This window comes from Aspergillus tanneri, assembly GCF_003426965.1.
Source record: "Aspergillus tanneri strain NIH1004 chromosome Unknown AapTan_3_pilon_pilon_pilon, whole genome shotgun sequence".
Classification (NCBI taxonomy): Eukaryota; Fungi; Ascomycota; class Eurotiomycetes; order Eurotiales; family Aspergillaceae; genus Aspergillus; species Aspergillus tanneri.
Window position 1 is genome coordinate 2,994,861 of NW_022984630.1, and position 27,436 is coordinate 3,022,296.

The window sequence follows — 27,436 nt, forward strand, 5'->3', positions numbered from 1 at the left end:
AGTACTGTGTTGCTATAAATAGTCGCTCGAGCTTGTCTTTCCTGATGCGGCGCACTCGTCACGTGTGCAGTCCTGCTCTTACGGTAAGACAATTGCCGAGATAGGAATACGTAGTAAAGACCATTCGAGAACCAAAAATTGAGGATCCCTGCTACATATACTCCGTACTCCGCACTAGAAATTACTTGCCCGGCCTCATTAGTAGCACGTCTTTTCCGACTTCTACCTCGACATACGAGCATTGGACTCCTCAATACATGGTGACAGCTTAGCAGCAAATATGCAAGTCACAAAAGCAATAAATCATCCATGGGCATACAGAAACCCTCCGCCTTCCATATCACACAGTGCTTGCTTGAAACGTTGGGTTACACAGGACGGCAGGCATCATTGGAAAGGATCGGTTTCACACGGATGCAAAGTAAAATCCAAACATGCAATGATTTCAAGGTGAACTCAATGGGCATTTGTAATTTGAGGAATCCCGGCTGGCGATGCCTTCAGCCCGCCCGCCTGCGGGGTCGTCGCAGGGATTCTTCTCCGAACATTCCAGCCGCAAGGATTCCCCACATGAAAACTTCGGTGTAATATATGCTGTGTCACATTTTGTCAGAGTGGTGGCCTCCTGCTGGATACCAGACAGGAAACGCAGCCGCCCGTTCCGGTAAAATTGTCAACCATAACGATCAGGTACCGTAGAACTCACTCGCGTATGCCGAGAAGCCCAAGGCGACGATCTGTTAAGCGGAGAGAGAGTCTAGAGACGGCGTCGTATTGGCGAAACTGGGAAAATCCGTATGCTCTCGGCGTGGGTCCGTTGCTATCCCCGGATTCGTCCACCCGAAGGCAGTTGCTTGGCATCTGGGAGGAATCCTTGGCGCTCGCCGCCTTTTATTGGCGTAGAGGACACACGTGAGGGTGGCGTTTTCCACCTCTGTCGCTATGATTGGAGGAGCCATCCAGCAGGTTTCCCCATAGATAGTGCTAACCAGCGATTACCACCTTCGGGGCACTCGTAGTCTATGCCAACCATCTTGGCTCTGCCCCGTTGGGAGTGGAATGGGCTGGACTTAAAAGCCGGTCGGTACCCCTCCATGGCGACTGAAAACTCCGCCTTTTCTTTTCCATCTTCCATTAGGACTTCTGCAGCCATTGGTGACCTTGCCGATGAGTGACGAAAAGCAGAGTACAGGTTCTGGGATGCCAGGCTCGCTCTTGAGCCAGCCGGCGCATACCCTCCCCTACGATGTGGTCATCAAGGAGCTGGGGACCAGAGTCGACGAAGGCCTCAGTGATGATGAAGCCCAGCGTCGTCTCCAGCAGTATGGAGCTAACAAGCTGGACGATGGCGAGGGGGTGTCCGTTATCAAGATCCTCGTGCGCCAGGTCGCCAACGCAATGATGCTAGTTAAGGGACCCACTTTCTTATGTTTTCAACGTCCTTTTGTATAAGAACTCCCAGAATCTGATCCAATTCGTCGTTGTAGGTGCTCATACTGGCCATGGCAGTCAGTTTTGGAATCAAATCGTGGATTGAAGGCGGCGTCATTTGTGCCGTCATCATCCTGAATATCGTCGTCGGCTTCTTCCAGGAATATGCTGCGGAAAAGACCATGGAGTCTCTGCACTCACTGAGCTCGCCGACGGGTACGGTCTCCAGAGGAGGTCATACCTTCTCGGTTCCTTCCACTGATATCGTACCCGGCGACATGGTCGAGTTGAAGACAGGTGATACTGTGCCGGCTGACCTCAGGTAAGTTCCTTAGTCCAGCCATCTTGGTGCAGAAAGAAAAAAACGAAAGATAGAGAAGAAAAGAGTAAGAGACTAACTGCTTCAGATTGGTCGAGGCAGTTAATTTTGACACCGACGAAGCTCTGCTCACCGGTGAATCCCTCCCGGTCACCAAAGAATGTGATACCACTTTCAAAGAGGACACTGGGCCAGGAGATCGCCTCAATATCGCGTACAGCTCTAGTACTGTGACCAGGGGCCGTGCCCGTGGTGTTGTTATCGGAACAGGCATGGCCACCGAGATCGGTTCGATTGCTGCCGCACTCCGTGGTGCCAACTCCAAACGGCGTCCTGTCAAGCGAGGCCCTAATGGTGAGACTAAGAAGCGATGGTATGTCCAAGCTTGGACCCTAACGGGGACTGACGCCGTCGGTCGCTTCTTGGGTATCAACGTGGGAACTCCATTGCAGAGAAAGCTCTCTAAACTGGCCATTCTTTTGTTTGGAGTTGCTGTACTCTTCGCCATTATTGTCATGGCGGCCAATCGTTTTAGTAGCAGCAACGAGGTGATCTTGTACGCTGTCGGTACTGGTCTCAGTATGATCCCGGCTTGCTTGGTCGTTGTCCTCACTATCACAATGGCTGTTGGAACCAAACGTATGGTCGAGCGAAACGTGATTGTGCGAAAGCTTGATTCCCTTGAGGCTTTGGGCGCGGTCACGGATATCTGTTCAGATAAGACGGGTACTTTAACCCAGGGTAAAATGGTTGTGAAGAAGGCATGGATCCCCTCCCGGGGCACGTACTCGGTGGGAACGTCTAATGACCCTTTCAATCCCACAATTGGCGATGTGACCTTCACCCCACTGTCTCCCGTGAAGTTTGAGAAAGAAAAAGAAGGGCCCCCGGCCGAGAGTGTAGAGGGGCTTGTTTCTGGAAACCGCCAGCTCGAAGACTTCCTGGACGTAGCGTCCATGGCCAATTTGTCTCATGTGTATAAAGCTGAAACCGGTGAATGGAGTGCCCGAGGTGAGCCTACCGAGATCGCCATCGAAGTGTTCGCCTCCAGGTTCAACTGGAATCGGGACCGCTGGACAAAGGGTGAAGATGCTGTGTGGCATCAGAAGGCCGAATTTCCTTTTGACTCCACGATCAAGAAGATGTCTGTGGTTTTCACCAAAGTCACTCCCCAGGAAGAACGCTCTATGGTGTTCACCAAAGGCGCGGTTGAGCGCATTGTTGACACCTGTACCACCGTCATCTGGGACCAGGACTCGCCCACCCCTATGACGGACGACCATCGCAACCAAATCTTCCAGAACATGGAAGAGCTTGCCAAAATGGGTCTCCGTGTGTTGGCATTGGCGCACCGGCCATACGAGGAGAAAACCCGGTTGCTTGAAGGATCGGAAATTGAGCGGGAAGAGGTTGAGAGGGATCTCTGCTTCCTCGGACTCATTGGCCTGTACGATCCCCCACGCCCGGAGACTGCGGATTCCATCAAAGCATGTTTCCGAGCGGGTATTGCAGTGCATATGGTGACTGGAGACCACCCTGGAACAGCTAAGGCAATTGCGCAGCAGGTTGGAATTGTCCCTGCCGACCTTAGCATGGTGGCTGCTGATGTTGCGGACGCCATGGTTATGACTGCCAGCCAATTTGACAAACTTTCTGATGACGAGGTGGACGCCCTTCCCACACTTCCCTTGGTTATTGCACGATGTGCTCCCCAAACCAAAGTCCGCATGATTGACGCGTTGCACCGGCGTGGGCTCTTTGCAGCCATGACTGGCGATGGAGTAAATGATTCGCCTTCGCTCAAGCATGCGGACGTTGGCATCGCTATGGGACAGGCTGGATCGGACGTTGCTAAGGATGCTTCAGACATTATCCTCACGGACGATAATTTTGCATCTATCCTGAATGCCGTGGAGGAAGGTCGTCGTATCTTTGACAATATCCAAAAATTCGTTCTGCACCTGCTGGCCGAGAACATCGCCCAGGCCTGTACGTTGCTGATCGGATTGGCATTCAAGGATCATGATGGCCAGTCTGTGTTCCCCTTGGCCCCGGTTGAGATCCTCTGGATCATCATGATCACGTCAGGCTTGCCCGATATGGGGCTTGGAATGGAAGTGGCTGCCCCCGACATCATGGATCGACCTCCACAAACCAAGCAGGGCATCTTCACCTGGGAGGTGATCATCGATACCTTGGTTTACGGCCTCTGGACGGCGGCATTGTGTCTGTCCGCATTCTCGGTGCGTGTGTGGGGATTTGGCGACGGCAATCTTGCCCGTGGCTGCAATCGGGACTACAGCGATGATTGTGAGCTAGTATTCCGGGCTCGGGCGACAACATTTGTCTGTCTGACATGGTTTGCACTCTTCCTGGCCTGGGAGATGGTAAATCTGCGACGATCCTTCTTCCGCATGCAACCCAAGTCCAAGAAGTATTTCACACAGTGGATGTATGACGTGTGGCGCAACAAATTCCTATTCTGGTCGATCATGTTCGGTTGGATCACCATCTTCCCTATTCTGTACATCCCCGTAATTAACCACGTTGTGTTCAAACACACGTCGATCACCTGGGAGTGGGGAATTGTATTTGTCGAGGCCATACTCTTCTTTGCGGGCGTTGAGGCCTGGAAACTGGCCAAGCGTGTCTTCTTCCGTCGTCTACATGCGAAGCAGCATGTCGGAGGACGTGGGGAGAAATCCGAGGGTGTGATACCCACGCTTCCTTAACGATAGCTTTCCCTGGTCCAAATGTAATGGTCAGGGAAACAGATCGACGAGGGTAAAGCGCACAGAAATACGGGAATTACTCACCGGATATACTATTCATTATCGATGCATATGGTGGAGAAAAGTTAGGCTAGTTTTCGGTTTTTTGACTGATTTGCTCATTGACAACTGCCATAATGGCAGGTTCTGTAAGTAGATAGCGATGACATAGGGGCAGTAGATAGACATTAGGTAGCAGTAAATGAAAGAATCGCTTGCACGGAGTAGAGGGGCTTTTTCTACGCGTCTTGCTTCCTTTAATGCCGCACCATGTGACTTCCTCATCGGATACCACCCTCTCTTGGTCTCCCCGACGCTATTCATCCTTGTATCCTACTATAATTGCAAGAGGCTTCTATAAGAACGTTTCCTACCTATCGCACAAAATGCTAGGTACAGAAAACAATAATGAAGTATTAAAAAACATCAGTACGCTCCACGTCAGACCAAAATATTTTGCTGAACAAATCAATAGTTTCTGCATCGAGTCAACAGTGTTTTATCCTCAATATTATTAAGTGCAGGTTGGCTGCATGAACTCCTCCAGTTTGAGATACTTTCAATGAACATACCTATCCTATTGGGTTTTCGAAGATATCATAATTGGGATACTGGAATTGGTTGCCTTCCAACCATATGAACAGCGGCTATGCTACAGAGTAAAGCACTGCCATTTATAGATCGACAACGACTAGACACTAGATAGTGGGTTGTATAAAACTAGGGAATCGTAATATGCGGATCGGAGGTCTGGGAGTAATACAGCATATTTTAGGTTTGATGGACTTCGGGAAAACGCCATGATTGGTCTGTATACCAATATGCGAGCTGTATACCACGGAGAAGTATTACAGTAAACCCCCTATTTGTCAGGGGAGGCAGGCAGACTAGTGGGTACTAATATCAGGTACAAGCCGGCAGAGAAGCGATCGGACTGAATAGATCACAAATGGGTAGACAAAGAAGGAATACAAGACGTAGCTCGAGATTCTGAATAGGGATCAAACTGCGGTGTGTCACGGGTTAAACCCAGAGTATTACTCGGGCTAGGAAGGATGCCCTCGCTACCTACTATAGGGCGCTAGATGCGACTGATCGAAATATCAGTCGTTTTGTACCCTGTCGGGTTTTTTATCTCTACTAGTGCAGAGAGAATCACACGGAGAGCAAGCAGATATGCGGTCAGCAGAAGCGGTGAGTACTGGCAGAGTCTGGTTTAAACAAAATTCCGCCTCAAGCAATTAAAAACGCTGTCCAATTTGGCTTCCCATACAAATTTGCTTAACTTCCCCACACAAGACCGTTGCTTAGTTGTCAACTTTTCCCATACATAGTTGCTAATAATGGGAGATAGTAAGGCTATATTATCTAATTATAATAGTTATGCAGTTATGTGACTAGAGATAGTACCATAAAGGCTACATATTAATATAATTATTTTTAAAGAAAAATCAAAATTTCACTCCAAATTTTGGGCTATTCTGCTTTCTTTACTTATATGGGCTTTTTACCGTAGCCTTAACTAATATATTATGCACGTTGAAGCTCCTTGCCATTTTGGCACTAAAATGACATGTAGGGCATCATCTCACATGCAATATCTCGAACTATCCCATCTTTCGAACCCCTTGCATATGTGTATCGCGTTCTATGTATATGACATATCTCAATATGGCTTGACGATCACTCTAGCAATACCGAAGGGGAAATCGTTCATCAACTCCGTAATTATTTCCCCATAACAAGTAGCCAAGGCATTTTTCAAGGATCGCCAACAAGAATAAAGATATAAGTAGAGCCTTGGATACCCAACTCCTGCTTCTCCTTTATTCATCATTCACAGTTGAACATTCTCTGCATCTATCTCGGTCAAACTGCTACCACGTCAAGTTCCATTCTTTCCCAAATCGCCAAAATGAAAGTTTCTGCTATTGTCACCCTTACCCTAGCTGGACTGGTTGCCGCCGTCCCTGTTGATCCCTGTACGTTTTTCTCGTTACCCAAAACCCCAGCCCAAAGCCACTAACATCTATCCAGCTCTCCAACGGAGAGGGAAACCCTGGGAAGTCAGCAACGAGAACAGCGGCACCGCAAACACAGGAGATCATGGCTACAACGAGGATAGTGTCACCCATGGTGATGTTAATGTGTTGAGCAGTGATGACAAGAGTCAGACTATGAAAGGCAATGGATGTCAGACATCCATAGGCAAGCGTGGTCTTGGTTCTCTCACTGACGTCCTGGGTGATGTAACTGGCCCCGTTACTGGTATCGTCGGTGGTGGTGCCAACAACGACAACAGCGGCACCGCAAACACAGGAGATCATGGCTACAACGAGGACAGTATCACCCATGGTGATGTTAATGTGTTGAGCAGTGATGACAAGAGTCAGACTATGAAAGGCAATGGATGTCAGACATCCATAGGCAAGCGTGGTCTTGGTCCTCTCACTGACGTCCTGGGTGATGTAACTGACCCCGTTACTGGTATCGTCGGTGGTGGTGCCAACAACGAGAACAGCGGCACCGCAAACACAGGAGATCATGGCTACAACGAGGACAGTATCACCCATGGTGATGTTAATGTGTTGAGCAGTGACGACAAGAGTCAGACTATGAAAGGCAATGGATGCCAGAAATCCATAGGCAAGCGTGGTCTTGGTCCTCTCACTGACGTCCTGGGTGATGTAACTGACCCCGTTACTGGTATCGTCGGTGGTGGTGCCAGCAATGACAACAGTGGCACCTTAAACACGGGGAAGAATGGCTATAATGAGGACTCTGTCACTCATGGCACCACCAATCTGGCTAGCTCTGTCGACAAGAGTCAGGCCATGAAAGGCGATGGCATTCAGGAAGCAAGGGGCTAGATATGGATGGCAAAGCAGCCATGTTCCTTGTCTGGAGTTGGACAGACATTAGCCAGGAGATTTAGAGATATAGTTTCTTGTGGAGCCCATCTACTTTCATTTCACATGGAGGTTAATATTGAATGCATTCCTTTTAGCATTTTGTGTTATGTCCTCTTTTTAAGATAGACTATTATTAGTAAGAATTAATGCAGCCAGTCCAATCTACATGTAACTCTGGTGCCCTCTCAAACTGCCAGTAATTGTCTTTGGATTACACGACTTCGAGGAGATTATTCAACATATCTCGAGCTGCTCAAATCTCATATGAGAAGCGCACCGGAGAATCTAAGAGTAAGTCTATATAGCTTTAGCTATTATTATACCTGCAGAGCAACCGTACTGTTGATCATTAAAGACGTGATCATTCAGTGACACAACCACAGCACGCCAATAGTAAATCCTAAGTCTACCTTACCAGAGTCTTTACTCGTATCTTCACACATATATTTTGATAGACCTGGTTCCTGATTAACTTAATAAGTTCATACGCTACTGCTAGTTGGTACTTTGAGCCAAAACTGCATAAGAAAGAATAAGCCTACTTTGATCTCAACACTATATACAGTATTTTAAACCAAGAACAGAGCTGCTACGTGTCTATCCTCATATAATCCCAAATACTATTTTCCCCCGCAATACAGATCTGGACTTATTATTGACCCAGCCTGGAATTATATTAACTAACACCGGTTGTAAAGAGCAGTATTAGCATCTGCAATCAGAACTAGCTTTGCCAGGCATCAAACTACTTTCAACACTCAAATTATGTTGAATTCTGCAGTAGTAATCTGCCCACGTGAGCTCAGGTATAAAAGCTACCCCCAATCCTTCTGTATGAAGTGATATAAACAGCCATCATCATCATCATCATCATCTTCGTCGATTCAAATCATCAGAAAATCACCTTCCTACTACTAGCTATGGTATTCGATTCAATATTTCTACAAATTACTCCACTGTGCCAAATTTCCAGACAGAAGTTCATTTCTAGAATTAACTGTTCCAGTGTCATGGTTTGGTTGTCTTTGCGCTGGTAGAGATAAAACCACTTGACCATATAGAACGTACAAGATGACTGGTCTTCCATCAGTCGCATCTAGCACCCTATATAGTAGTGAGGGCCTTAGTCTGAGCACCATACTGGGTTTAGCCCATGACATCCAGCCTGTCGATTGAGTATCTGAACAAGAATACTGAGTCTGGAAGCAGAAGGTAAGGAAATCCACTAATTAACAACTGAGATTTCTGGCGCCTATTTGCTAGAAACTGTTGGTAACCCTCCCGGCTTTCCATGATGATACCAAATTATGGCTCGCCTAGAGCAGTTAGGTTTTTAGGGTCATCACCTTAGTGAGAACTTAGAGGGACAGGTTGCGAACCACCTGGCGGCGAGCATGGGGGCGGAAAGAAGAAAGTCAAAGCAAGGATAGAGATCGAGTCTCATAGTTGAAAAGCTAAAGTCCAAGCCTGGAAAACAGATGATATGAGCTACTTCTGGCCTGACATGATTGAAGGCACGTCGGTCAAAGATACGAACGGAGACGCCTTCAAAAATTTCTACGTATTTGTTAAATGATACCGAGAAAACACTACAATACTTCTTTATCCACCTATTCCAGCAGACTGCGTCGTTCCTTACGATGAACTCCCTCTAAGACAGGGAGCAGATTTGCTCTCGATATATGGGTCTTAATAGCTGCTGTCCCCCCAAATAAACCGGATTATAGTCTTAACCTTCAAAGTGTGATCTTGAAGAAGGCAAACACACAGACAATGGGGATACCGAGCAGAATGGTCATGAGAATAGTGGAAATGGCGAGGAAGATAGAAATGAAGAAAACAAGTGGATACTAGTGTTTGGGTTTTAAAATGGGACTTATAATACACTGGAAACTAATGAGTAATGATTGTATTTAGAGGTTACACTCTCGATCAAATGGCATTCCTGTGCAGCAGCAGGAAGCTATTTCTGAGTCATTCCGCAAGGACTGCAACAGCACGCTGTGGGGATAACCGGAGGATACGTCTCAGTGCGTTTACTTGTATTTTGATCCATTGCACCGCTCGCCTACACATACGGAGCTTACCCAGACATGCTCAGCAAGAAATATTATACGTGCTTGTACTTGATTTGCATCTACGTCTTGTATATTCAACTTAAATTTTATCTGTGTAGGCAGATGAAAACTCTTGACATTAAATATCAGTATCACAATGAATTCAATGAATCAAACGAAGGTATCGATGTGCATATAATGTACCACATTTTATGCATAGCCCCCCCAGTAATATGATATCTTGAAGCATTAATCTACATATTTTAAAGGTCTAACGTTCTCACACAAAAATAGAGCAATATGGCCACTGAGGTAAAAGTTTGCCCAGACACCATTCCAGCTCAGCGTCAGATTTGGTAGTAATGTCTTAGATATCTTAGTCTCACCAAGAAGACTCGTGGCTCACTGGCTCGGGAAAACCAGCAGCTTCTCACCACGGTAAATGGACGGAAGAAAATCTGGAACGAAGAGAGAGGGGAGACCCTGAACACGATGAGCACCCTTGAAGTGCTCTGAGCCACCAAACAGAATGCCCCTCCCTGATAAAGGAAGAGCCTGAACCCAGAACGAATTGCGAACCATATTACCGAAGGGCGTCTCACCATGGCCAAATAAATCGTACACCATGTCGATATCCATGCCATAGACGCGAATCTGGCGCCTCCGGCAGATGTCTATTAGACGTAAATAGTAATTATCCTCGGGAGTTTTCTCCAGGGCATGGAAATATGTCCACGAGACGTCGAGCAGCTTTTGCTTCGCCGCAATAAAAGAGGGCGAACCTTCGGGCTCGGAGAGAAATGCATCGATGGTGGATTGAACGTCTTGTCCGTACATCTCGATCCCGAACCAGTCGAATGTTTCATTCTGGACGATGTCCAGGATATCCGCGTAGCGCTGGGGATCTCCATGGACTGGATCAGGCACCGCCAACAGCGCATCAGGGCCCGCTGAATGGAACTTGGATCGATCGGGGTCTTCCGTCAAGGCTACGCGACTGTTTGATGCCGTGAGACATGCCATGTCGCGCGTTTCCAGGTCCAGGTGAGGATTCGATATCAGGTATTTGCTTGCGAGCCCGCGCTGCTCCAGCATCAGATGGAACGAATCAAGTAATGATAGCAGGTGGTCGACATCGGCGGCGTGGAACCACGCGTAGTCGTGGCCGGAGTCAACAATGGTGCCATCTGTCTTTGCAAGATGTTTAACAAAATGAAAAGTCACATTCCCACCTCCCTCGAGGTCCAGGCTCAGACTGTTTCCTCCACTGTCTGACGGGGACTGCGTGGCGAAATCGCGAACAACATCTTCCTTGGTCACCGGATGGAGGACGTGCAGCCCGTAATATTCGCTCAGATAGGGACTGGGCTTGCCCACTGCTGCCCAATACTTCTGGCTATCCTCCGGGTTGGGAACCTGCGCGTTGATGAGCTTGGGATCCAGGACTAAGATCGTCTCGTTGTCTTGCGACGGTCGATTAGCAAGCACTCTGCCGAGTGCGAGCGCCATCGAGAAAAGAAAAGCTCTGTTCATTTTCGTCCTGTCTGTAGAATTGAAATTTAAAGCTTCAGGGACTCCTCGCAGCTTGAAGGCTAGAAACACCACAACGTATATTGGATCAGGAGGACCGGCGTAATGAACTCTGCGAATATGTTGACAATTGGCGAGGGACTTGACTTAGGAAGAGATAGGACTCAGTGCTCTCCCTAAGTATCTAGTAATATTCCATTGTGAGACATTCCGTTCCTCAGTGCCTCACGCTCTCCGACGTCGGATATATTGGGAAATTACCTACTCGTATATACTCGTATAATTCGATTGAGCCATGTAATGTAGATCTCAATTTCATACCAGATAAACACAACTCTGGGTGGCACGGTGTTAGGCACCGACTTTGTGGTGGAAATTTTGCCGCGAACAGCCCAAGGAAGCCGGAAATCAGGAGATGCCACATATCAAACCTTACATATTGGTTATACAGAAGATTGCAAAATCACCTTCACACTCAGGACACTCTTTGCTTTGTTTTAAATACTGCCAAGAAAACCCTAGTCTATATATGGCTAGACTCGGAATAATTGTTGGTAGTGATACAATGTTTGTACGGTATCAAACTGTCCATGAATTAATACGTATGTAATTCCCATGTATAGTGTAATATCTAACCTATTCTCGCTACTCTTATCTCCAAAACATAATTAAATATCGAGGACACTCTAGTAAAGCATACAATGGCACCACGACTTGCACTGTCTAAAATACAATTTATTAGTAATATGTTAAGAAGCAATAAACTAACATCTCTTAAATTGCTAGTGCTGCAGAATGTAGCCGAAGATCAGTTTATTCTATCCGCTTAAACCTTAAGCTTTTCGACAGTGCCAGAGCTCCCCCAGAGCCAAAGTCTGTCCTTGTTATAGACAACGCATCTTTGTCAAGGGCTGAACCCATAGAACCTACAAGATAGGTTATGTACAAGAAGAAATCGTTGAAGAAGGGAAGAAAGGAAGAGGAAAATAAGCGGTAAACAAACCGGGTTCCAGCTGAGCGTGGTTCGACATCGGAACCGGAAAAATAGTCATCGTGGTCCAACTCCACCCACCTGTCTAAAAGTCATCTGCATATTTACATCTACCACTCCTACCACCACTACCCCTACCACTTCCTGGTAGTCGCCATACCAGCCCTAGTGTTTATGTATTCAAGCGCCCTCGAGCGCAGGGGGGTGGGGTCCCCTCGATGTCCCCGAAGGGGATTGAGAAGCGAGTGGAACGAGCGGGGGTACCCCCCAGAGCGACGGGCAAGATGATCTTGCAGTATACATGGTATTAGTTTATAGTGGCCACTGTATTACTAAATGTTGAAAATATTGCACTGGAAAAACCTCATTGTGGTTCGGGAGCGGTGGCAGAATTTTAGCGTATTTTTCGAACCACGCCGAGCTGTAAGCCCGGACCCTGGCCAAGCCTTTGTTAATTTCCTCGAATGGTGCGTTGATACTGTTGGTGTGCGAGAGCAAAGCGCTAAAGGTCATTTCCGGCATGCAGGCTTGACAATTTAAGAATGACTTGGGGGCGGGTATATTACTTAATATGAGACGGAGGAGAAGTGGAGAAGTGGAAAAGGCTTTTACACAACTAGATTGGTTATAACGGTAAATATGTTAATCCGAATCCGGAACATCACACCAACCTTTCTTCAACATCCGTCTCCTAATTTAGTTTAAGAATCAATTATAATGTAGCGATATTAATGCTTGAAGGCCACGACATCTGCGATTAATAATATGGCGAATCCGCTTCAACTTCGCCGACATCGCTCATCCCTGGAAGGGGTCATCATTCCTTTATCACAACCCTTGAAACTCAAAGAGCGTGACCTCGCAATCCAGATTTTTGATGAGATCATCTTGCACTTCGAATCTTCTCAGGAAACCAAAGGTGGCTATAAACCAGTCACTCTTATTAGTCTTATGAAGAATGAGGTTTCCGAAAAAGACGAGTTTTTAAGCCTTTTTTTTGCCTTTATCCAGCAAGACCTGCTTGACGAAAGCCGAGGAATCGGCCTTGAACACATCTTATCGCACCTTGCTGGTTTTTGTAGCTGGTCGGCAGAAGGGAAAGATGCATTAGATGGAAGTCTAGTTGCATTCGCGAAGTACTTGGTAGACAATTTCTTCTTACCATGTAAGTTTCTAGGCTCTACGTGGAATGTAAGATAGTTACTCTCTTTAGTAAAGGCGTTTGCAGTAAAAACCCCCCAACCTACACCGGCTCTTTCGCACTCAAAGACACCCGAAACTGCCATTGGCACCCCGCAACGCGTCTCAAATTTGCGACGAGATTGCCTTCGTCGTGATCGCCACCGATGTGTCGTTACTCGGAAATTCGATGCCCAGGAAGCCCAGAATCGATACAAGAAAGATGGACGCAATGTGAAAGACGACGATGGGAAGTCATTACTTCCAGAAAGCGAGAATATGGCATATTTGGAAGTAGCACATATAATGCCTCACTCTTTGATGTCACTTACCAGTGAGGAAGGTGAATGGAGACTTGTAAGTAGGCATGATACGGCCAATATTTCATTACTAACTGACAATAATTAGGCAGATTCAAAGCAAATAGCTCATAGAATCCTAAAAATGTTCAACCCCAGCGCTATCCACCTAATAAATGGCGTTGAAATCGATCGACCGATAAATGCGCTGACCTTAACCCATGACCTTTATAGGTTATTCGGCAACTTTGAAATTGTATTTGAGCCAGTTGGCTCTCAACCTCATACCTACAAAATTAATTACGTGGAGCCAGATCGCATGGGTCGAGTTAAAAGACTTCCTGTCACTGTTACACTTTATCTTACACCTGACCTAAGTGTAGAACCACCTTCACCTCAACTTCTCGGCATTCATAGTGCTATTGGACGCATTCTTTATCTCAGCGCCGCCGGTGATTATATTAATAGGTTCCTTAAGGATATAGAGGACATGGAAGGTGGCGAAGTGTTGCCGGAAGGATCCTCACGTCTAGATGATTATGTATGGTTCAGGCTCGGAGAAATGTCTGTTTATTAGAAGACGATGAGTGGAAGTACAGTACAGTAGGATGGAAACTGGTGTCACCACCTATACTCTTTGATTATTTGTTGATCCCTAATTGCCAAGACACATTAGTCCATGTTAGGAGTTTTTCCAGACCACCCATGTCAATGGATGGAAAAGGTTGTATTATCGTATTATTTCCAACAGCACCTAGAACTGTAGCCTGTTAAATATTTCTTGTATTGTTATGTTAATACATTCCTTGGACCTCAACACCCCACCTTAAGGTCATCCCCCATGAATGATGAAGTGTTACATAGCTTCTGTATTGAGATTTCCACTTTTTGTGGGTCGTCCGCTCCCATTTATCGGCGGTTTTTTGAGATTCACATTCATTCGTCGGAACTGGCTCATAAATGTCTCCTACTACAGTCTATCATAATTATTATGCAATTCTCGGGATTACCCAGTCCTCAGATTCGGATACTCAGACGGCGTGGGTGTTTAATTAAAATTACCTGGGGTAAGGGTATACAGCGGGGTTCACAGCGGGGTTCTATCCCATAGATCAGGAAGTTAAGATTGCGAAGGATTATCTTTATAGTGGGGGCTGTAGCTTATTGCCTTAATGTAATAACTGCTGCCGAGAAACCTAGAATTAGTAGCCTTGTATATTAGTTGTTCTTCCAATAAACCATCTTGCATAGGGAAGCTGCAGCTAACAGGCTAAGTAGAGTAATAAGCAGGGATATAAGTTTTGTGATTCTCTAGCTAGTACTAGCTGTCCTGCTTACAATGGAATAGCCTCCCCCAAAGGCCAATTTTCTGAGAGGGTAATAAATAAGGATGTGAGAGAACTACTATGTTAACAGATTACTAGATTTACCAGGCACGTGCCTCGTCCAATCGAATATTCTAGAACTAATACAAATATAGTACCAGTATTGTAAATAAATTTGGTAATGCTATTAAATCATACTAAACGTATACATTCCGGATCAATATTCTTCCAATACTAATCCATATATAGTCTAGGTCCTCTTGGCATTATTTTTGAAGTAAAGCAATGAATGTCCTGGGTGTGAAGCTGATATTGCAATCTTCTGTATCTAGGTCCCAGGAACATTCTTTCTGGAAAAGCTTAGTCCAATTTTAAGTATACTTAAGAGTAGTTAGGATTCCATCCAGCATGTGTCGATAGTTACCATCTCCAAGCTAACAGATCAAGCGAGAGTCTCCATGTCTAGGCAACTATATTCAAGAAGCATCTAAGTTATTAATAGATAAAGTGTCTCCGCACGTACCCATACTAATTATAATTTAATGTAGACATGCAGTACACTATATTGATTCTGGAAATACTTTGAAGTAGAAGAGAATGGTATGGAATAATTCAACTTTTATTCGGATTAGGTGTGAATGCTTTCTAGTATCTTGCTCCTAGGCTGTCTCGATAGTTCAAGGAGCAAGATGGCAATAAATACTGTAGCCTAGAATAAATCAGCCCGTATACATTACTAATATTTTGCTCGTATAAGCTACAACTATGGAGGTCTTGGATACATTGCCAATTAAACTATGTATATACTTGCAGGATCAGTAAAGATACATCCAACCCTATAGAAGAAAGACCACTCCAGGTAACGATCCGTGGGCCTCCACAGAGCACACAACCTCGCTATTCTCTTGCAATTTAATCATTCAGTAACCCACACTTCACTCACCTTCATCTTCCATCTAAAGTGTTGTCTCCTTGTCTTGAGGTGTACCTCCCCTTAACCTAGGCCGTTCCCAAAGCTCGTGCACATACCCCGCCACCAACTGCGCTTTTCCTACACTAAGCATATCTAGTCTCCTTAATTGGCTGTTTTACTACAATCTCCGGCCTGCGTAGTGATTCGGAAATCATAAATATGCAGGCTAGAGACTGTACTAGTGGCCTGTCTGCAATACTTCCTTAGGCACCAGGATTTTCCAGAAACTTGTGCATAGTGCTGGTATATCTGCCTATTCTGACACAACCTCGGCTGCGTCGGATTTGGCTTTGCTGAAGCTGGTCAACCATCCTGGAGAGTCCTCGCCACAGAGACTGTAGTCGCCCAAGGTATGACTCTTGTGGTAATTATCCCACCTTATCTTAAGTCGGTGTGCCTGATTGAGCCTAATAGTGTACGACGGAGTACTGCATCCCCACACCATCCCTGATCGCCCACTGGTAGCGCCAGCTTGACTTGGAACAACCCGATTAGGCAGATTAATTGCCTACTTAAGTAGTATGTTAGGATCTAAGGCGCACATGGGTCCTATAAGACTACCAAAGCTTTGGGAAGGTTGCACTTGGCCCCGGTCAGGGACATCGCCGTAGCGGGTTGTCCAGCCAGCAAACCATTATCACTTGTAGCTTGTGAATGGTGACTTACATGTGAGCTGCATTCTCCTGTACGCTATAAAGTCGCACGTACCCCAGTTTTCTAATGTATGTCCTTACGAATATACCAATATTCCTATCTTCTATATTTCAAACGTATAAGGTAGCCACAAAGGTGCGAGGACATCAAAAATATACATACAGTTTTAGAGAGCTCTTGCACAAGTTCTTAAGATATTGTCTGATTTTGTTAAACATTTTCCAGCATCCAGCGCATCATATAATACTACTGAAGAGTATTGGTGGACTCTTATTCCAAGTCGCAAGTGCTGCAAGCCGTTTCACGATGTCGACAAACCGTGGATGATAGAAACGGTGGCTACAACCTCCTAGGCCATGATGCTACCGTGCTGACCGTTGCCTCGGATTCTCTCTGTGAACAACTGGACGCCTCATTGGAGACAACATGGGTTCATAGAAACGATCCAGTTTCTGACGACGGTGAGGGCATTGCGCCTCGAAATTTAGAAGTAGGGACCTCTGAACTATTGAATCATTGCTCGCATCCACGTTGTCATACTCGGTGCCCTGTGTCGTACTTATGGGGATTGCTAAGTATGTTCGTCAAGCTTAGTTGGTGTTACTGAGTGACTCCCTCACCAGGCATGCAGGTAATGACCTTCCGTGGACATGTCAAGCAGGACATATGTTTGTAGTTGATTTCATATTTACTCTAAGTCATGTCCCACCTTCTTTCTTTCCCTCTTTTGTGTCAAACGAAGGCCCAGGTAGTACTAGTCCCTACTCGGAGAGCGTATACTGAAAATAAATCGTATCAAGCCTAACAGCCGTCAGCTAAGCAAAATGAGATTGAAGAATGAGCACGCACCAGTACCCCCTCTTGAACCCAACATTCTTCAGACGTCCACATTCAACAAATCCACGCTTGATATACCAGCGTCGCAGTGCATCTCCCCCGTCTTTACCCTCTGGATCAACTGCCATGACAGCTACGATGTTGTTGACACGAACACCCCCCTCATCTCTGGCAAATATTTCGCGCTGGTCTTCGCCATCCCCTGTCACTTCAAAAGCGCGGTGATATATCCCAGGGGTCTGCATACACTCTAGAACAGTCGAAAGGAGTAACGATCCAATCGACCGCGAGTGGTAGTCGGGATGGACGAAGAGCGAAAGCTCCACGGTAGAGCCATAGGAGAGCATATGGCCTCGGAAGGGAGACAGATAGGTATACCCAAGCACGGTCTCTTTCGTATTGTCGTTGGCTTCCGTGGCGACAAGATATGGTAGTCCACGATTGTGGAGGTCACTGAGCCTGGCTTTGTGGACTGTGGAAGGAGGATGGTTTTGTGCGAATGTGAGGCATGTATTGAGGATGTAGTGAGTGTTGATGGCTTGGATCTGAAGAAGATCGGCAGCCGTGGCTGCGCGAATGGATACCATCTCGGATTACTGTGATATCTGGGGGACGCAGATGTGCGTGGATGGACCCGAATATTGTTTATCTATTAAATATTCGCAGTGTGTTACAACCCCGCTCTGTGAGTCATCGCGTTATATTGGCTTTAAGTGCTTCTCTAGAATTTTACCAACTGCTTATTACCTCATTGTATAGTGGTTGCTTACTGTTACATGACGACTCGTGGTACTTGACATGCGCCTGTGCCCTTAAAAACTTCCTGATTCTTCAGACATCAAGGTATCAACTCAACATTACCTAGTATGATATGTGACTAAAAAAAATTATATGGACCCAAGCGCCTCGCGCCTCAGCATCCTTCGGGGTATTTCCCCTCAGACCTGCCCCGATTTCCTATTCTGAGTGTGCGTTCAAAAGATAGTATTCAAGGTAATGTAGATACTACTAAATACAGTCCTTAGCAGGATACTTGCCTGTAGCTGAGATAGCATTTTTCTGTCTCCCTCTCCTGAATTATGGTGATCGTGTCGAGATCGCTTCAATATGAGATATGGATTGTCGGTGGACTGGTCTGTCCATAGGCGAATCAACCGGTATATCATTTTAAACCGTCTAACTGCCTAAAGCTTACTCCAATCCACCCGAAGCACATGGGATTAGGCACGGATGTTAGGTTTCTTCTTTCTAACTTCCAGCACCGACTCCTCCCCCTTATCTGTATTCCAGATCTTCACCAGCTCGAGCCCTGCAGTATGAAACAGGTTCTTCCACTGCGACACTGTCCTTTCCAGACCCGCTGTGTGCAGCCACATTAGAATATCCATTTCTGCAGCACGTAGTTCCGCACCGGTATCAGGAAGAACGTAATCGTCAATTAGCAGCGTTGAATATTCATCCATGGCATCAGCGATATGAGACAGGATCTGCGTGCTTTTCGCATCTGACCAGTTGTGGATAACTTGACGGAAGAAGTATGCCCTTGCTCCTGTCATTTCAGCACGTCAGCATATCAGTAGTCGACAGTCAACCGTCAGCACAGTCAGCATATCCTGGATGGCAGCTACCCAACCCAGTAGATGGAAGAGAATACCTTTCACGGGCTGCGGAGTAAAAAAATCATGCTCCATTAGTTCGATCCCCTCCGGGACCTTCTCGATCCGATTCAGCGTCAATGGCAGATCCTGCAAGACAATTCTTCCGTGAATCTCGGGATATCGCTGTCTGAATCTCTCCATCTCCTGACCCGGTCCACCTCCTACATCAACAAGAAGAGCAACATCCGGGGATGCAGCATTGTCCAGCTCTTCCGGAGGCGCACTGCGTAGCTTTTCTGCAGCTGGGTAGATCTCAAACCACTGCGGTTGATGGACCAGTCGTCGAGCAGCCATGTACCCGTCAAAAGCGTCCTTCTGCTCTGGGTTTACTTCTAGCATGCCAAAGATCTTGTCGAAGCCATGTGCGTATCGGAAGAGGGTGATTTGGTCCGGTTCGTCAGCGAATTGGGAGACTCCGGGACCGCGAAAATAGTCGATTAACTTTGCGCCCTGTTCTGTCCGTTAGCTTCATATTTTGGGGAGGCGGATGATTTTGAATACCATGCCGAAATCCGGCTCGAAACTATTCCTTTGTAAGTAATTGGATAAAAGGCATGAAGAAGGGACAGAACTCACTGGTGTTTCACTGCAGCAATTGAACCCGGAAGAATCTCAAACCGAGTAACTTCGTTAGGAGTGTATGTCTGATGCCCCGTTTCATCGGCAAAGCCAATGGCTGTCAAGACACGCATGACACGGACTACCAGTATGAGCATTATCAACCAATATAGGCAAAATCGGTCGTACCAATCAACAGCTCATTGGTGTTTGTGCGGTGCGCCATCTCCGTCGCTGTGATGGGTCCCTCTTCAACGATAACATGCAGAAAACGTCTCTCGATGGCGACTCGGACGCAGATATTCTGCATGATCTGCGGGGGTCATTTCCATGTCCCACTGCATGTATAAATATATAATGTATATACAAACCTGAAAGTTCAATCGAGAGGTCGTCTCAACCGGAGTTTCTGCTGTTAACTGCAGCTGGCGAATGGCACTCAACAGTCGACCGTGAGCATGACGGTCCCCGATGGCCTCGGCCTGGGCCAGTTGTTGGACGGTGGCAATATCGTCGAATATCGTCATTCCTACTCTGTAAATGGTTTACAAGATGGAATGCATATTTAGGATATTAGGAGATTATTAAACAATTTAACCAGCCCAAATTTATCCAATGTAACGGTGGATACAGTGGCGCAGTATGATCCCTGTTGGCCTGCAGGGGAGATTACATTGACTGCGGCATGCTGGAAAGAGTTAGGAGATTGCCGCAAAAATCAAACTCATTAATAATGGGGTCATATTACTGGATATTATAGTATTAGATTATCCTATCCATATTCCGTCTCTACGGCGGTGGAAGTACTGCTATCCAATTAACTTAACAGCAATATCAACTTCTACTTCGAACCCCCCTGAACATCCAATTCTAGAAACTCCTCCTGACTATCCGTTCGTCTGCCAATCCTACCTTCACTGGATGCCCATGTGCGACGCGGCCCACTGCGCGAGCTGGAATACCCCTTGATACTCTGGGAGAAGCGCACAAAGAAGGGCCGCAGTACGGGGATGGAGCCGAAGATCAAAATGAACCACATTTCGGTCAGAACCCAGATGTTCAGCTGGGCGATGGCATAGGTCTGGTCGGCGGTTTCGGTGATGTTGGCAATCGCCACAGTTTTATTGATACCGGCGATGCCGGCTCTGAACATATTAGTTTGGCTGCTCAAATCTTTTGGTTGAATTATCAGGGATACTGACATGGTCCCTCCGCTCATCAGTAAACATAGTCCAACCTTTAATGATCGTCTCATCTGCTGGAGTCGCCCGATGATGTATATGGGGTAGAAAGCGAGGAAGATATCTGCCGCGGCACCAACCGCTTCACAGCAGTCAGTCATAAATATTTGCGCCTGCTAAATAAAATGTCGAGATTGACATACCCCCCTGAAAATACCCAATATGCAAACAAATCTCAATCCAGTCACATTTCCCTGGCACCGCCGTATCCCACAACTTCTGGGGCGGATCACACTGGTGGAAAATGATGCCTATCTCGGCTACATTTATGCCCAGCTGGACGGCGCCCACGAGCAGGAGGACCCATTTGCCGCGACGATGGCGAGGGGTGCGAGCCTGTAGAGCCAGCAGGAAGGCGATGACAGCGCATCGGGCCACGGCAAAGTCCAGAATCGCAAGTACCTGACTGATCCAGCTCCAGAAATTGGTCTGGATCAGCTCGTAGCTAGAGAGTTGGTCCTGATGCATTCCCAGTCCGTATCGGACGCTGACGGTCATTGTACATTGTGCTGCTAGGGCGAGGGTCTAAAGTTCTTGTTAATAATTGGGTATATCTGTGAATAGATAGATAGATATAACGTACCAAGGCAAGTACCACCCAAACAAAATCCCATCGTAGGCCGCAGATGCCTGGAAGGCTTTCCGGGGGACAGAAGGAGGCGGTTCTGGCTCGCAGTGCGAACAGAACCAATGTCAGGGCCGTTTCTGCCCAGGTCACTCCGAGTAGGAGCGGACCTCGTCCGTATGTGCCCATAGATGGATAGATGGGTGAGTGAAGTTTACACGATCTAAATTATGTCCCTCCATATTTTTTTCTGGCCGCCGTACCATCTCCAATTGACTATACCTGGTCTTGTGGAAATACACTTGACTGGGTACATGGTTATGGACAGGGATATAATAATCCACCTCGGAAGACGAATGTTGGTCGTTCCCATACAAGTTCCACCGGTTATAGCACTCAACTACACTTCCAATCCCAATCCTATGTATAATAATGTATATATACAAGAGTAATCTTAGTGTTGATATGAATACTTTGGATATCCTCCAGCATGCCTACGAGATGGCTCATGACGATGCGGGATTTTCCGGATGCTGCATGAGCGTTCATGCCACTAGGAAACAGGATGTAACACCCACCAGGGCTGGAAGCTTACCGGGATTAATAATTAGGAATTGATCGTCCCTGTGAGGGTCTTTAGGGATTTATTTGATGAGTTGTCCTGGCATAATGGAGAGGCACGATTATTTCCGAGCTTAACTAATGCAGGAAGACCGTTACATTCGATGTGGGCAGTTGATCCTATAACAGGGTTCTTTATTTCTCATTTCCTTATTTTCCTGTGTTTCTTTTCTTTCCTTTGTTTCAAAAAATTTTTTGCCCTCAGAGTCATCTCCTCTTCATGGATAAACACCCCGTGCAAGTGGCTACTGAGATTGATGAGGAGGAAGAAGCTCTCGAAGGATATGTCACTGATCCCAGTCGATATCCTGACCACGCAGCTAGGCTGAAGACCACTGCAGATGGTCACTATGTGCTCATTCCGCAGCCCCTGGATACACCGGACGATCCATTGAACTGGAGCCCGCGCAAGAAATGGCGCATTGTGGCCATCATCGCCTATATCGCCTTTCTGGCCGACTACACGGGGGGAACGGCAATCATCACTGTGATTCCCCAATCTATGTAATTAATCTGTGTTGGTCACTCACTGCTAAATCACAATCGCTAATAAAATCAGCCAGTGGAACCTCGCCCAGGAGACCGTCCAACGCGCCGTCGTCGGCAACCTCTTCAGTATCGGCGCGTGCGGCATCCTCGTGGTCATGCTGGTGGGATACTTTGGACGAATGCCGGTCCTGCTAGTCTTCCAGGCCGTCATGGTCGGGACCTGTGCCTGGTCAGCGGCCGCCACTTCGTTCAAGTCGTATCTCGCCGCGCGTATCATCAACGGTCTCTTCTGCAGCGTGGGTCAGGGCGCCGCTCTCCTCTGGGTCAAGGATCTGTTCTTCTTCCATGAACATCTCAAGGTGATCAACTGGATCGAGTTCTTTATCATCTTGAGTCCGTACGCCGGGCCCCTGATCACCTGCTTCGTCGTGGCGGATGTCTCCTGGCGTTGGGCGTTCTGGCTCTGCACCATCCTGTCGGCCGTTGCTTTTCTGCTTGTGTTTCTGCTGGATGAGACGCTCTGCGATCGGAAGAATGCAGCTCTGGTGTCTCGGGGATCGTATGTCTCGCGTCTCACGGGCGTCCAGCAAGCGCAGCTGTGGCATCAGCGGAGCTTCCTGCAGTGCGTTATGAGACCTGTTGTGGCTGTTACCAAGATTCCGGTGTTGCTCGTGCTGATCTACTATTTCCTGAACTTTTCTTGGGTAATTGGCGTGAACACTACCATTGGACTATGGTTGACCAATGACTATATGTTCTCTACACGTGGCATCGGTTCGTCCTTTCCTTGATACATATACATTAATATATATATATTCTTACTAACCCGCAGGATACTTCTACTTCTTCGGCATCGTCGGCACCATCCTCGGCTGGATAATCGGACACTATCTGCACGACGCCGTCGGCGGATTCTACACAGCACGACACCAAGGACGCCTACATGCCGAAGCCCGACTGATCATCGTGTACCCAGCGACGGTCCTTTGTTGCGTCAGTCTGATCGTGCTGGGGTTCGCCTTCGAGCGTCACTGGCATTACATGGTGATTGCAGCGTTCGCGGCCCTGCAGGTCCTCAGTCTGATGATCATCACCACCGCGGTCAACGCCTACCTGCTGGACTGCTACCCCGAGGGATCCGGTGAGGTGGCTGCCTGGGTCACGGCCAGTCGTAATTGGGGCGGGTTCATGGCCACGTATATCCAAATCGAGTGGGTGGAGGGGATCGGTCCGGCGAGGGCATTGGGGATTCAGGCGGCGATTACCTTTGCGTCGTTGGGGTTGATGTTGCTATTGCAGGTGTTTGGGAGGAGTTTGAGACGGTGGCAGGGGAGGATGTATTTTGGGGCATATAAATCCTAAAGTATATACTATTTATGCTACCCGGTCAGTGTTGTCTGTTGCTCTAGACGTATATTAAGATAAACCCTAATAGCTATCAGATATATGACGTCACGACCCTAGAAGACCGACACAACTTCATCGAGATGAAGAAACAGAACGCCATTGACGCACTCATGTCCGACATTAACGAACTCCGTCCGGTGCATCGCTTCTCTCGCGCCCTGTGGCATTTCAGCCCGCAATGGTTCCTAATCCCACAAGGCAGCGGCGTCATCTCCCTAATCCTGCACCAACTACACTATCAATTCGGCGCACTTCCCATCCTCGCCAAAATCGTCTGGATCTACACAATCGCACTACTAGGCATCTTCCTCATCCTCTGCACTCTGCGCATCTCTCTCTACCCACATCACGTCAGCCATGAGCTCCGCACCAACGTCCTCGAATCCTCCTGTCTCTCCAGCATCTCCATCACCTTCACGGCGATCATCGAGATGGCCAGTCTACAGTACGGAACCTCCGCTGGCCTGGCCGTCTACGTCCTCTGGTGGATCACCAACGCATTAGCCCTCATCGCCGTCGTCGGCATCCCCTACATCCAACTGAAGCTCCGTCCCCCAGGGATCGAACACATCCCACCCTCGGTTCTCCTCCCTTTCATCGCGGCCTTGACCGCCGGCGCGGCAGGCGGCGTCATTTGCAACTCAACCAACATCAGTGCTCGACTCAAAGTCCCTGTGATTATCGTCTCGTATCTCCAGGTTGGCACGGGGCTCGCTCTCGCTATCGCATTCGCTGCTATTGTCCTCTTCCATCACTTCACTCACTCGAATCATACACCCGATAAAGTCTACCAGGATATGATCATCTGCGGACCCTTCGGACAGGGCGGTTTCGCCCTGCAGGTTCTGGGATCCGTCGTTCAGGACGGAACCTTCGCTAGCTATAATCGCGGTTCATTCCTCACTGCTGCCGCGGCGACCCCAATCGGGTATGTGAGTCAATGGGCGGGATTGCTCTCCTGGGGGTTCGGTACGTTCTGGTGGTGTTTCGCACTTGTGAGTATCGTACATACGCTCTCCGTGCAGCCGGGCGGGTGGAGAGCGACTCGGTTTAGTATGGGAGCTTGGTCGTTGGTTTTTCCATGGGTACGTTCTCTTTCTCTTTCTCTTTCTTTCTTTCCTGAGTGTGTGCTGAGAGTCATGTGGATAGGGAGTGTATGCCAATTGCGCGGTGCAGCTCGGGAAGATCATGGACTCGGAGGCATTTCATGTCTGGTCGACTGCGCTGTTGCTGTTGTTGGTTGTTATGAATATCTGGATCACAGTGCTGACGGTCAAGGGGATTGTTACTGGGAGGGTGCTGGGGTTGGAGAATGGTTGGAGTCGAGGGCTGACTGGGGATAAACAGGCGTGATAGTATACATAGAGTTCATGATAAAGAGGATGTAGCCTCGTCATATATCATAGGCATATAATTAATATAAACACCCCGGGATGCTTTCAAACCCATTGTTCAACCAAAGACAATTCACCTCTCCCATCAACATCGCCGCGTCTGCCGCTAGGGTGCCTATTCCTGAGTCCTGGAACAGATACGGCTGATCGGTCCAATTGCTATATCAATTAGCATGTAACAATCAACAGAAGAGAGTTAGGACATACTCAAGCCACGGAAACGAATCCACCAAGACCTGATTCGTATCAACAACCGGATCCGCCGCCTGAACAGCCTGCTTCGCCACCTTCATCAAGTCCATACTCAGCGCCTTGCCGGTGGTATATCCAGCATGTTCGATCTCGTCCAAGCACCGGATTCCCTTCTCCACGACAGCAAAAGTCTGTCTGGCCCGGTCAGGCTCCGTCCCCAAATTCAACACATCATACAGCATCGTCATGGTCGCCGAGACGAGAAACGACGCCAACGCCCCGTCGTATCGAATATCCGGGAACCGACGGAAATAGACGTCATGCGCGAGATTCACCAGGTTTCGAGCGGCCGCCGTTGACGCATCAATGCTCGCTTGGATATCCACGCCGCAGACGGCGGTCTGTTGCGCCTCGGCTGGACTAGAGAAAAACGTCGTTAGGACCAATGCCGGTCGATACAGCAGCATGCGTAGCACGTAGTAGATTACGCCGAGACTGATGCGTTGGATTTCCTGCCAGTCTTCCCCGATGGGGACGGACTCGTCGAAGAAATGCAGATAGGAGGGGAGGGAGCGGCTGACGCGCTGTAGAGCTGCGTCGCATTCCAGGACGGTCTGGTTCACCGCAGCCAGGTCGGTGATGCCCTTGATGCTGGCGGGGGAGTAGATGTCGACCGAGATGCGGTCTGCTAGTTTGCCCATCTCTGCCATGGCTCGTACCCAGGCGCATTCCATCGACGGTGCCTGGTAGATGTCGTCGTTGTCGAAGCTCGAGGGGAAGTCGTCCGGATATGCGGTGTCGATCTGATTATCGGAGAGCGCAGAGGGTCGTCCCATACCCACGGAGGAGATGCGCTCGAAGATGAAAACCGTCCAGAACGTGTGTCGCAGACGATGCATGTGCAGTTCTCGTCCATCAGTGACTTGGGATCGATGCAGACCGAGCACCATGGCGATGCGCGTGGCATGACCCAAGTAGAGATATGCGTCGTTTTGACGCATCAGTTGGAGGGAATACATGGCCTGAACTCATCAGTATCTGCATGAGAATCTTATTATAAGTTACCCACCTTTAACAACATCAAATGCATCCCCTTGACACTCGGCTCCTGGAGAAAAATCGGCCCTTCAGCAGCACGACTGGAGAAATGCTCCGCCCAGCCCTCAACGTTCTCCGGTTCTTTATCCTTGAGATTGACGACACGCGCCCCCAGCGCCAGCACCATGAACAGAATCTCCTGATTCTTCAACTTGCGATCACTCTGCGGGACCTCCCACATCTGCGTCCAGGCATCCCGGATCTCCGAGTACACCAGCACCGACATCTGCGGATGAATAATTTTGAAATACGCCTCGATGAATCTATCCCCCAGCGCTCGCGGCAAAAACGCCTCAGTCTGCCACTGCATACGACGCAGATCGCCGTCCGTCTCCGCAGAAAACATGAACCGCTCCATGCCCCATTTCTGCAGTCCATCAGGGACGGAACAGCTCCGACGCGCCAGGAGCGATTCTGACTCTCGTGACGATGAGGACGACCGATGGATGCGCTGGTACACGCGTTGGAGAAAGGTGAATCCCGACGAGGGCCCGTGGAACTGGAAATTCCCTGTCTTGGGGTTTGAGACTCCAATGCCGGCGCGCAGCTCGTGCTGTCGTTTGTAATGCACCGGGTCATCTAGTAGAGTGCTGGGCGACCAGTCTATTGATACGGGGGTGGCAGCGGGCAAGAGAGTCGCTGGAGCTCGTGCAAGCTGATCCTTCGTCTGACGACGCTTTCTTTTGCGGACGGATCCTGTTCGGTAGGTGCATCGTGATGGATCTTTCAGGCAAGCGTTGCAGGGCTGCTCGCCGTTGCATTTGATCTTGCGCGCCCGACAGTGTTCGCAGGCTCGGGGGACGCGATCCTGAGATTTCATGTTGATCGGAATGTGTGTATGTTGATTGAGTGGGAGGTCAATCTGGAATCAGCCTTACTGATTTCTAATCAGTTCAGAGTTAAAAATGTCCGGATTTGTCATCATATCTAATCCA

General features: G+C 48.0%; 8 protein-coding genes across 8 annotated transcripts; 4 read left to right on the forward strand and 4 right to left on the reverse strand.

Annotated features, from left to right (window-relative positions):
• Positions 1-1,167: 1,167 nt before the first annotated feature.
• ATNIH1004_004789 (cation-translocating P-type ATPase) lies at positions 1,168-4,482 on the forward strand (the record flags this gene model as incomplete). The annotated part of the gene is made up of 3 exons (XM_033569457.1): positions 1,168-1,407; positions 1,488-1,753; positions 1,839-4,482. The coding sequence occupies 3 exons, from the start codon at positions 1,168-1,170 to the stop codon at positions 4,480-4,482; spliced, it is 3,150 nt and encodes a 1,049-aa protein (XP_033428263.1).
• Positions 4,483-6,436: 1,954 nt separating this feature from the next.
• Positions 6,437-7,391, forward strand: ATNIH1004_004790 (uncharacterized protein; the record flags this gene model as incomplete). Its single annotated transcript, XM_033569458.1, has 2 exons — positions 6,437-6,503; positions 6,559-7,391. 2 exons carry the CDS (start codon positions 6,437-6,439, stop codon positions 7,389-7,391), a joined length of 900 nt encoding a protein of 299 aa, XP_033428264.1.
• Positions 7,392-9,892: 2,501 nt separating this feature from the next.
• On the reverse strand, positions 9,893-11,023 carry ATNIH1004_004791 (uncharacterized protein; the record flags this gene model as incomplete). Its single annotated transcript, XM_033569459.1, has 1 exon — positions 9,893-11,023. The coding sequence occupies one exon, from the start codon at positions 11,021-11,023 to the stop codon at positions 9,893-9,895; it is 1,131 nt and encodes a 376-aa protein (XP_033428265.1).
• A 1,753-nt stretch (positions 11,024-12,776) lies between these two features.
• On the forward strand, positions 12,777-13,617 carry ATNIH1004_004792 (uncharacterized protein; the record flags this gene model as incomplete). The annotated part of the gene is made up of 3 exons (XM_033569460.1): positions 12,777-13,176; positions 13,225-13,547; positions 13,603-13,617. 3 exons carry the CDS (start codon positions 12,777-12,779, stop codon positions 13,615-13,617), a joined length of 738 nt encoding a protein of 245 aa, XP_033428266.1.
• Positions 13,618-17,202: 3,585 nt separating this feature from the next.
• Positions 17,203-17,865, reverse strand: ATNIH1004_004793 (GNAT family N-acetyltransferase; the record flags this gene model as incomplete). The annotated part of the gene is made up of 2 exons (XM_033569461.1): positions 17,203-17,242; positions 17,291-17,865. The coding sequence occupies 2 exons, from the start codon at positions 17,863-17,865 to the stop codon at positions 17,203-17,205; spliced, it is 615 nt and encodes a 204-aa protein (XP_033428267.1).
• A 633-nt stretch (positions 17,866-18,498) lies between these two features.
• ATNIH1004_004794 (uncharacterized protein) lies at positions 18,499-21,489 on the reverse strand (the record flags this gene model as incomplete). The annotated part of the gene is made up of 9 exons (XM_033569462.1): positions 18,499-18,827; positions 18,933-19,386; positions 19,438-19,459; positions 19,513-19,636; positions 19,684-19,807; positions 19,866-20,023; positions 20,407-20,817; positions 20,879-21,260; positions 21,319-21,489. The coding sequence occupies 9 exons, from the start codon at positions 21,487-21,489 to the stop codon at positions 18,499-18,501; spliced, it is 2,175 nt and encodes a 724-aa protein (XP_033428268.1).
• A 652-nt stretch (positions 21,490-22,141) lies between these two features.
• Positions 22,142-25,170, forward strand: ATNIH1004_004795 (putative malic acid transport protein; the record flags this gene model as incomplete). Its single annotated transcript, XM_033569463.1, has 5 exons — positions 22,142-22,425; positions 22,481-23,184; positions 23,243-23,722; positions 23,875-24,902; positions 24,967-25,170. 5 exons carry the CDS (start codon positions 22,142-22,144, stop codon positions 25,168-25,170), a joined length of 2,700 nt encoding a protein of 899 aa, XP_033428269.1.
• A 61-nt stretch (positions 25,171-25,231) lies between these two features.
• Positions 25,232-27,321, reverse strand: ATNIH1004_004796 (uncharacterized protein; the record flags this gene model as incomplete). Its single annotated transcript, XM_033569464.1, has 3 exons — positions 25,232-25,370; positions 25,419-26,425; positions 26,473-27,321. 3 exons carry the CDS (start codon positions 27,319-27,321, stop codon positions 25,232-25,234), a joined length of 1,995 nt encoding a protein of 664 aa, XP_033428270.1.
• Positions 27,322-27,436: the final 115 nt, after the last annotated feature.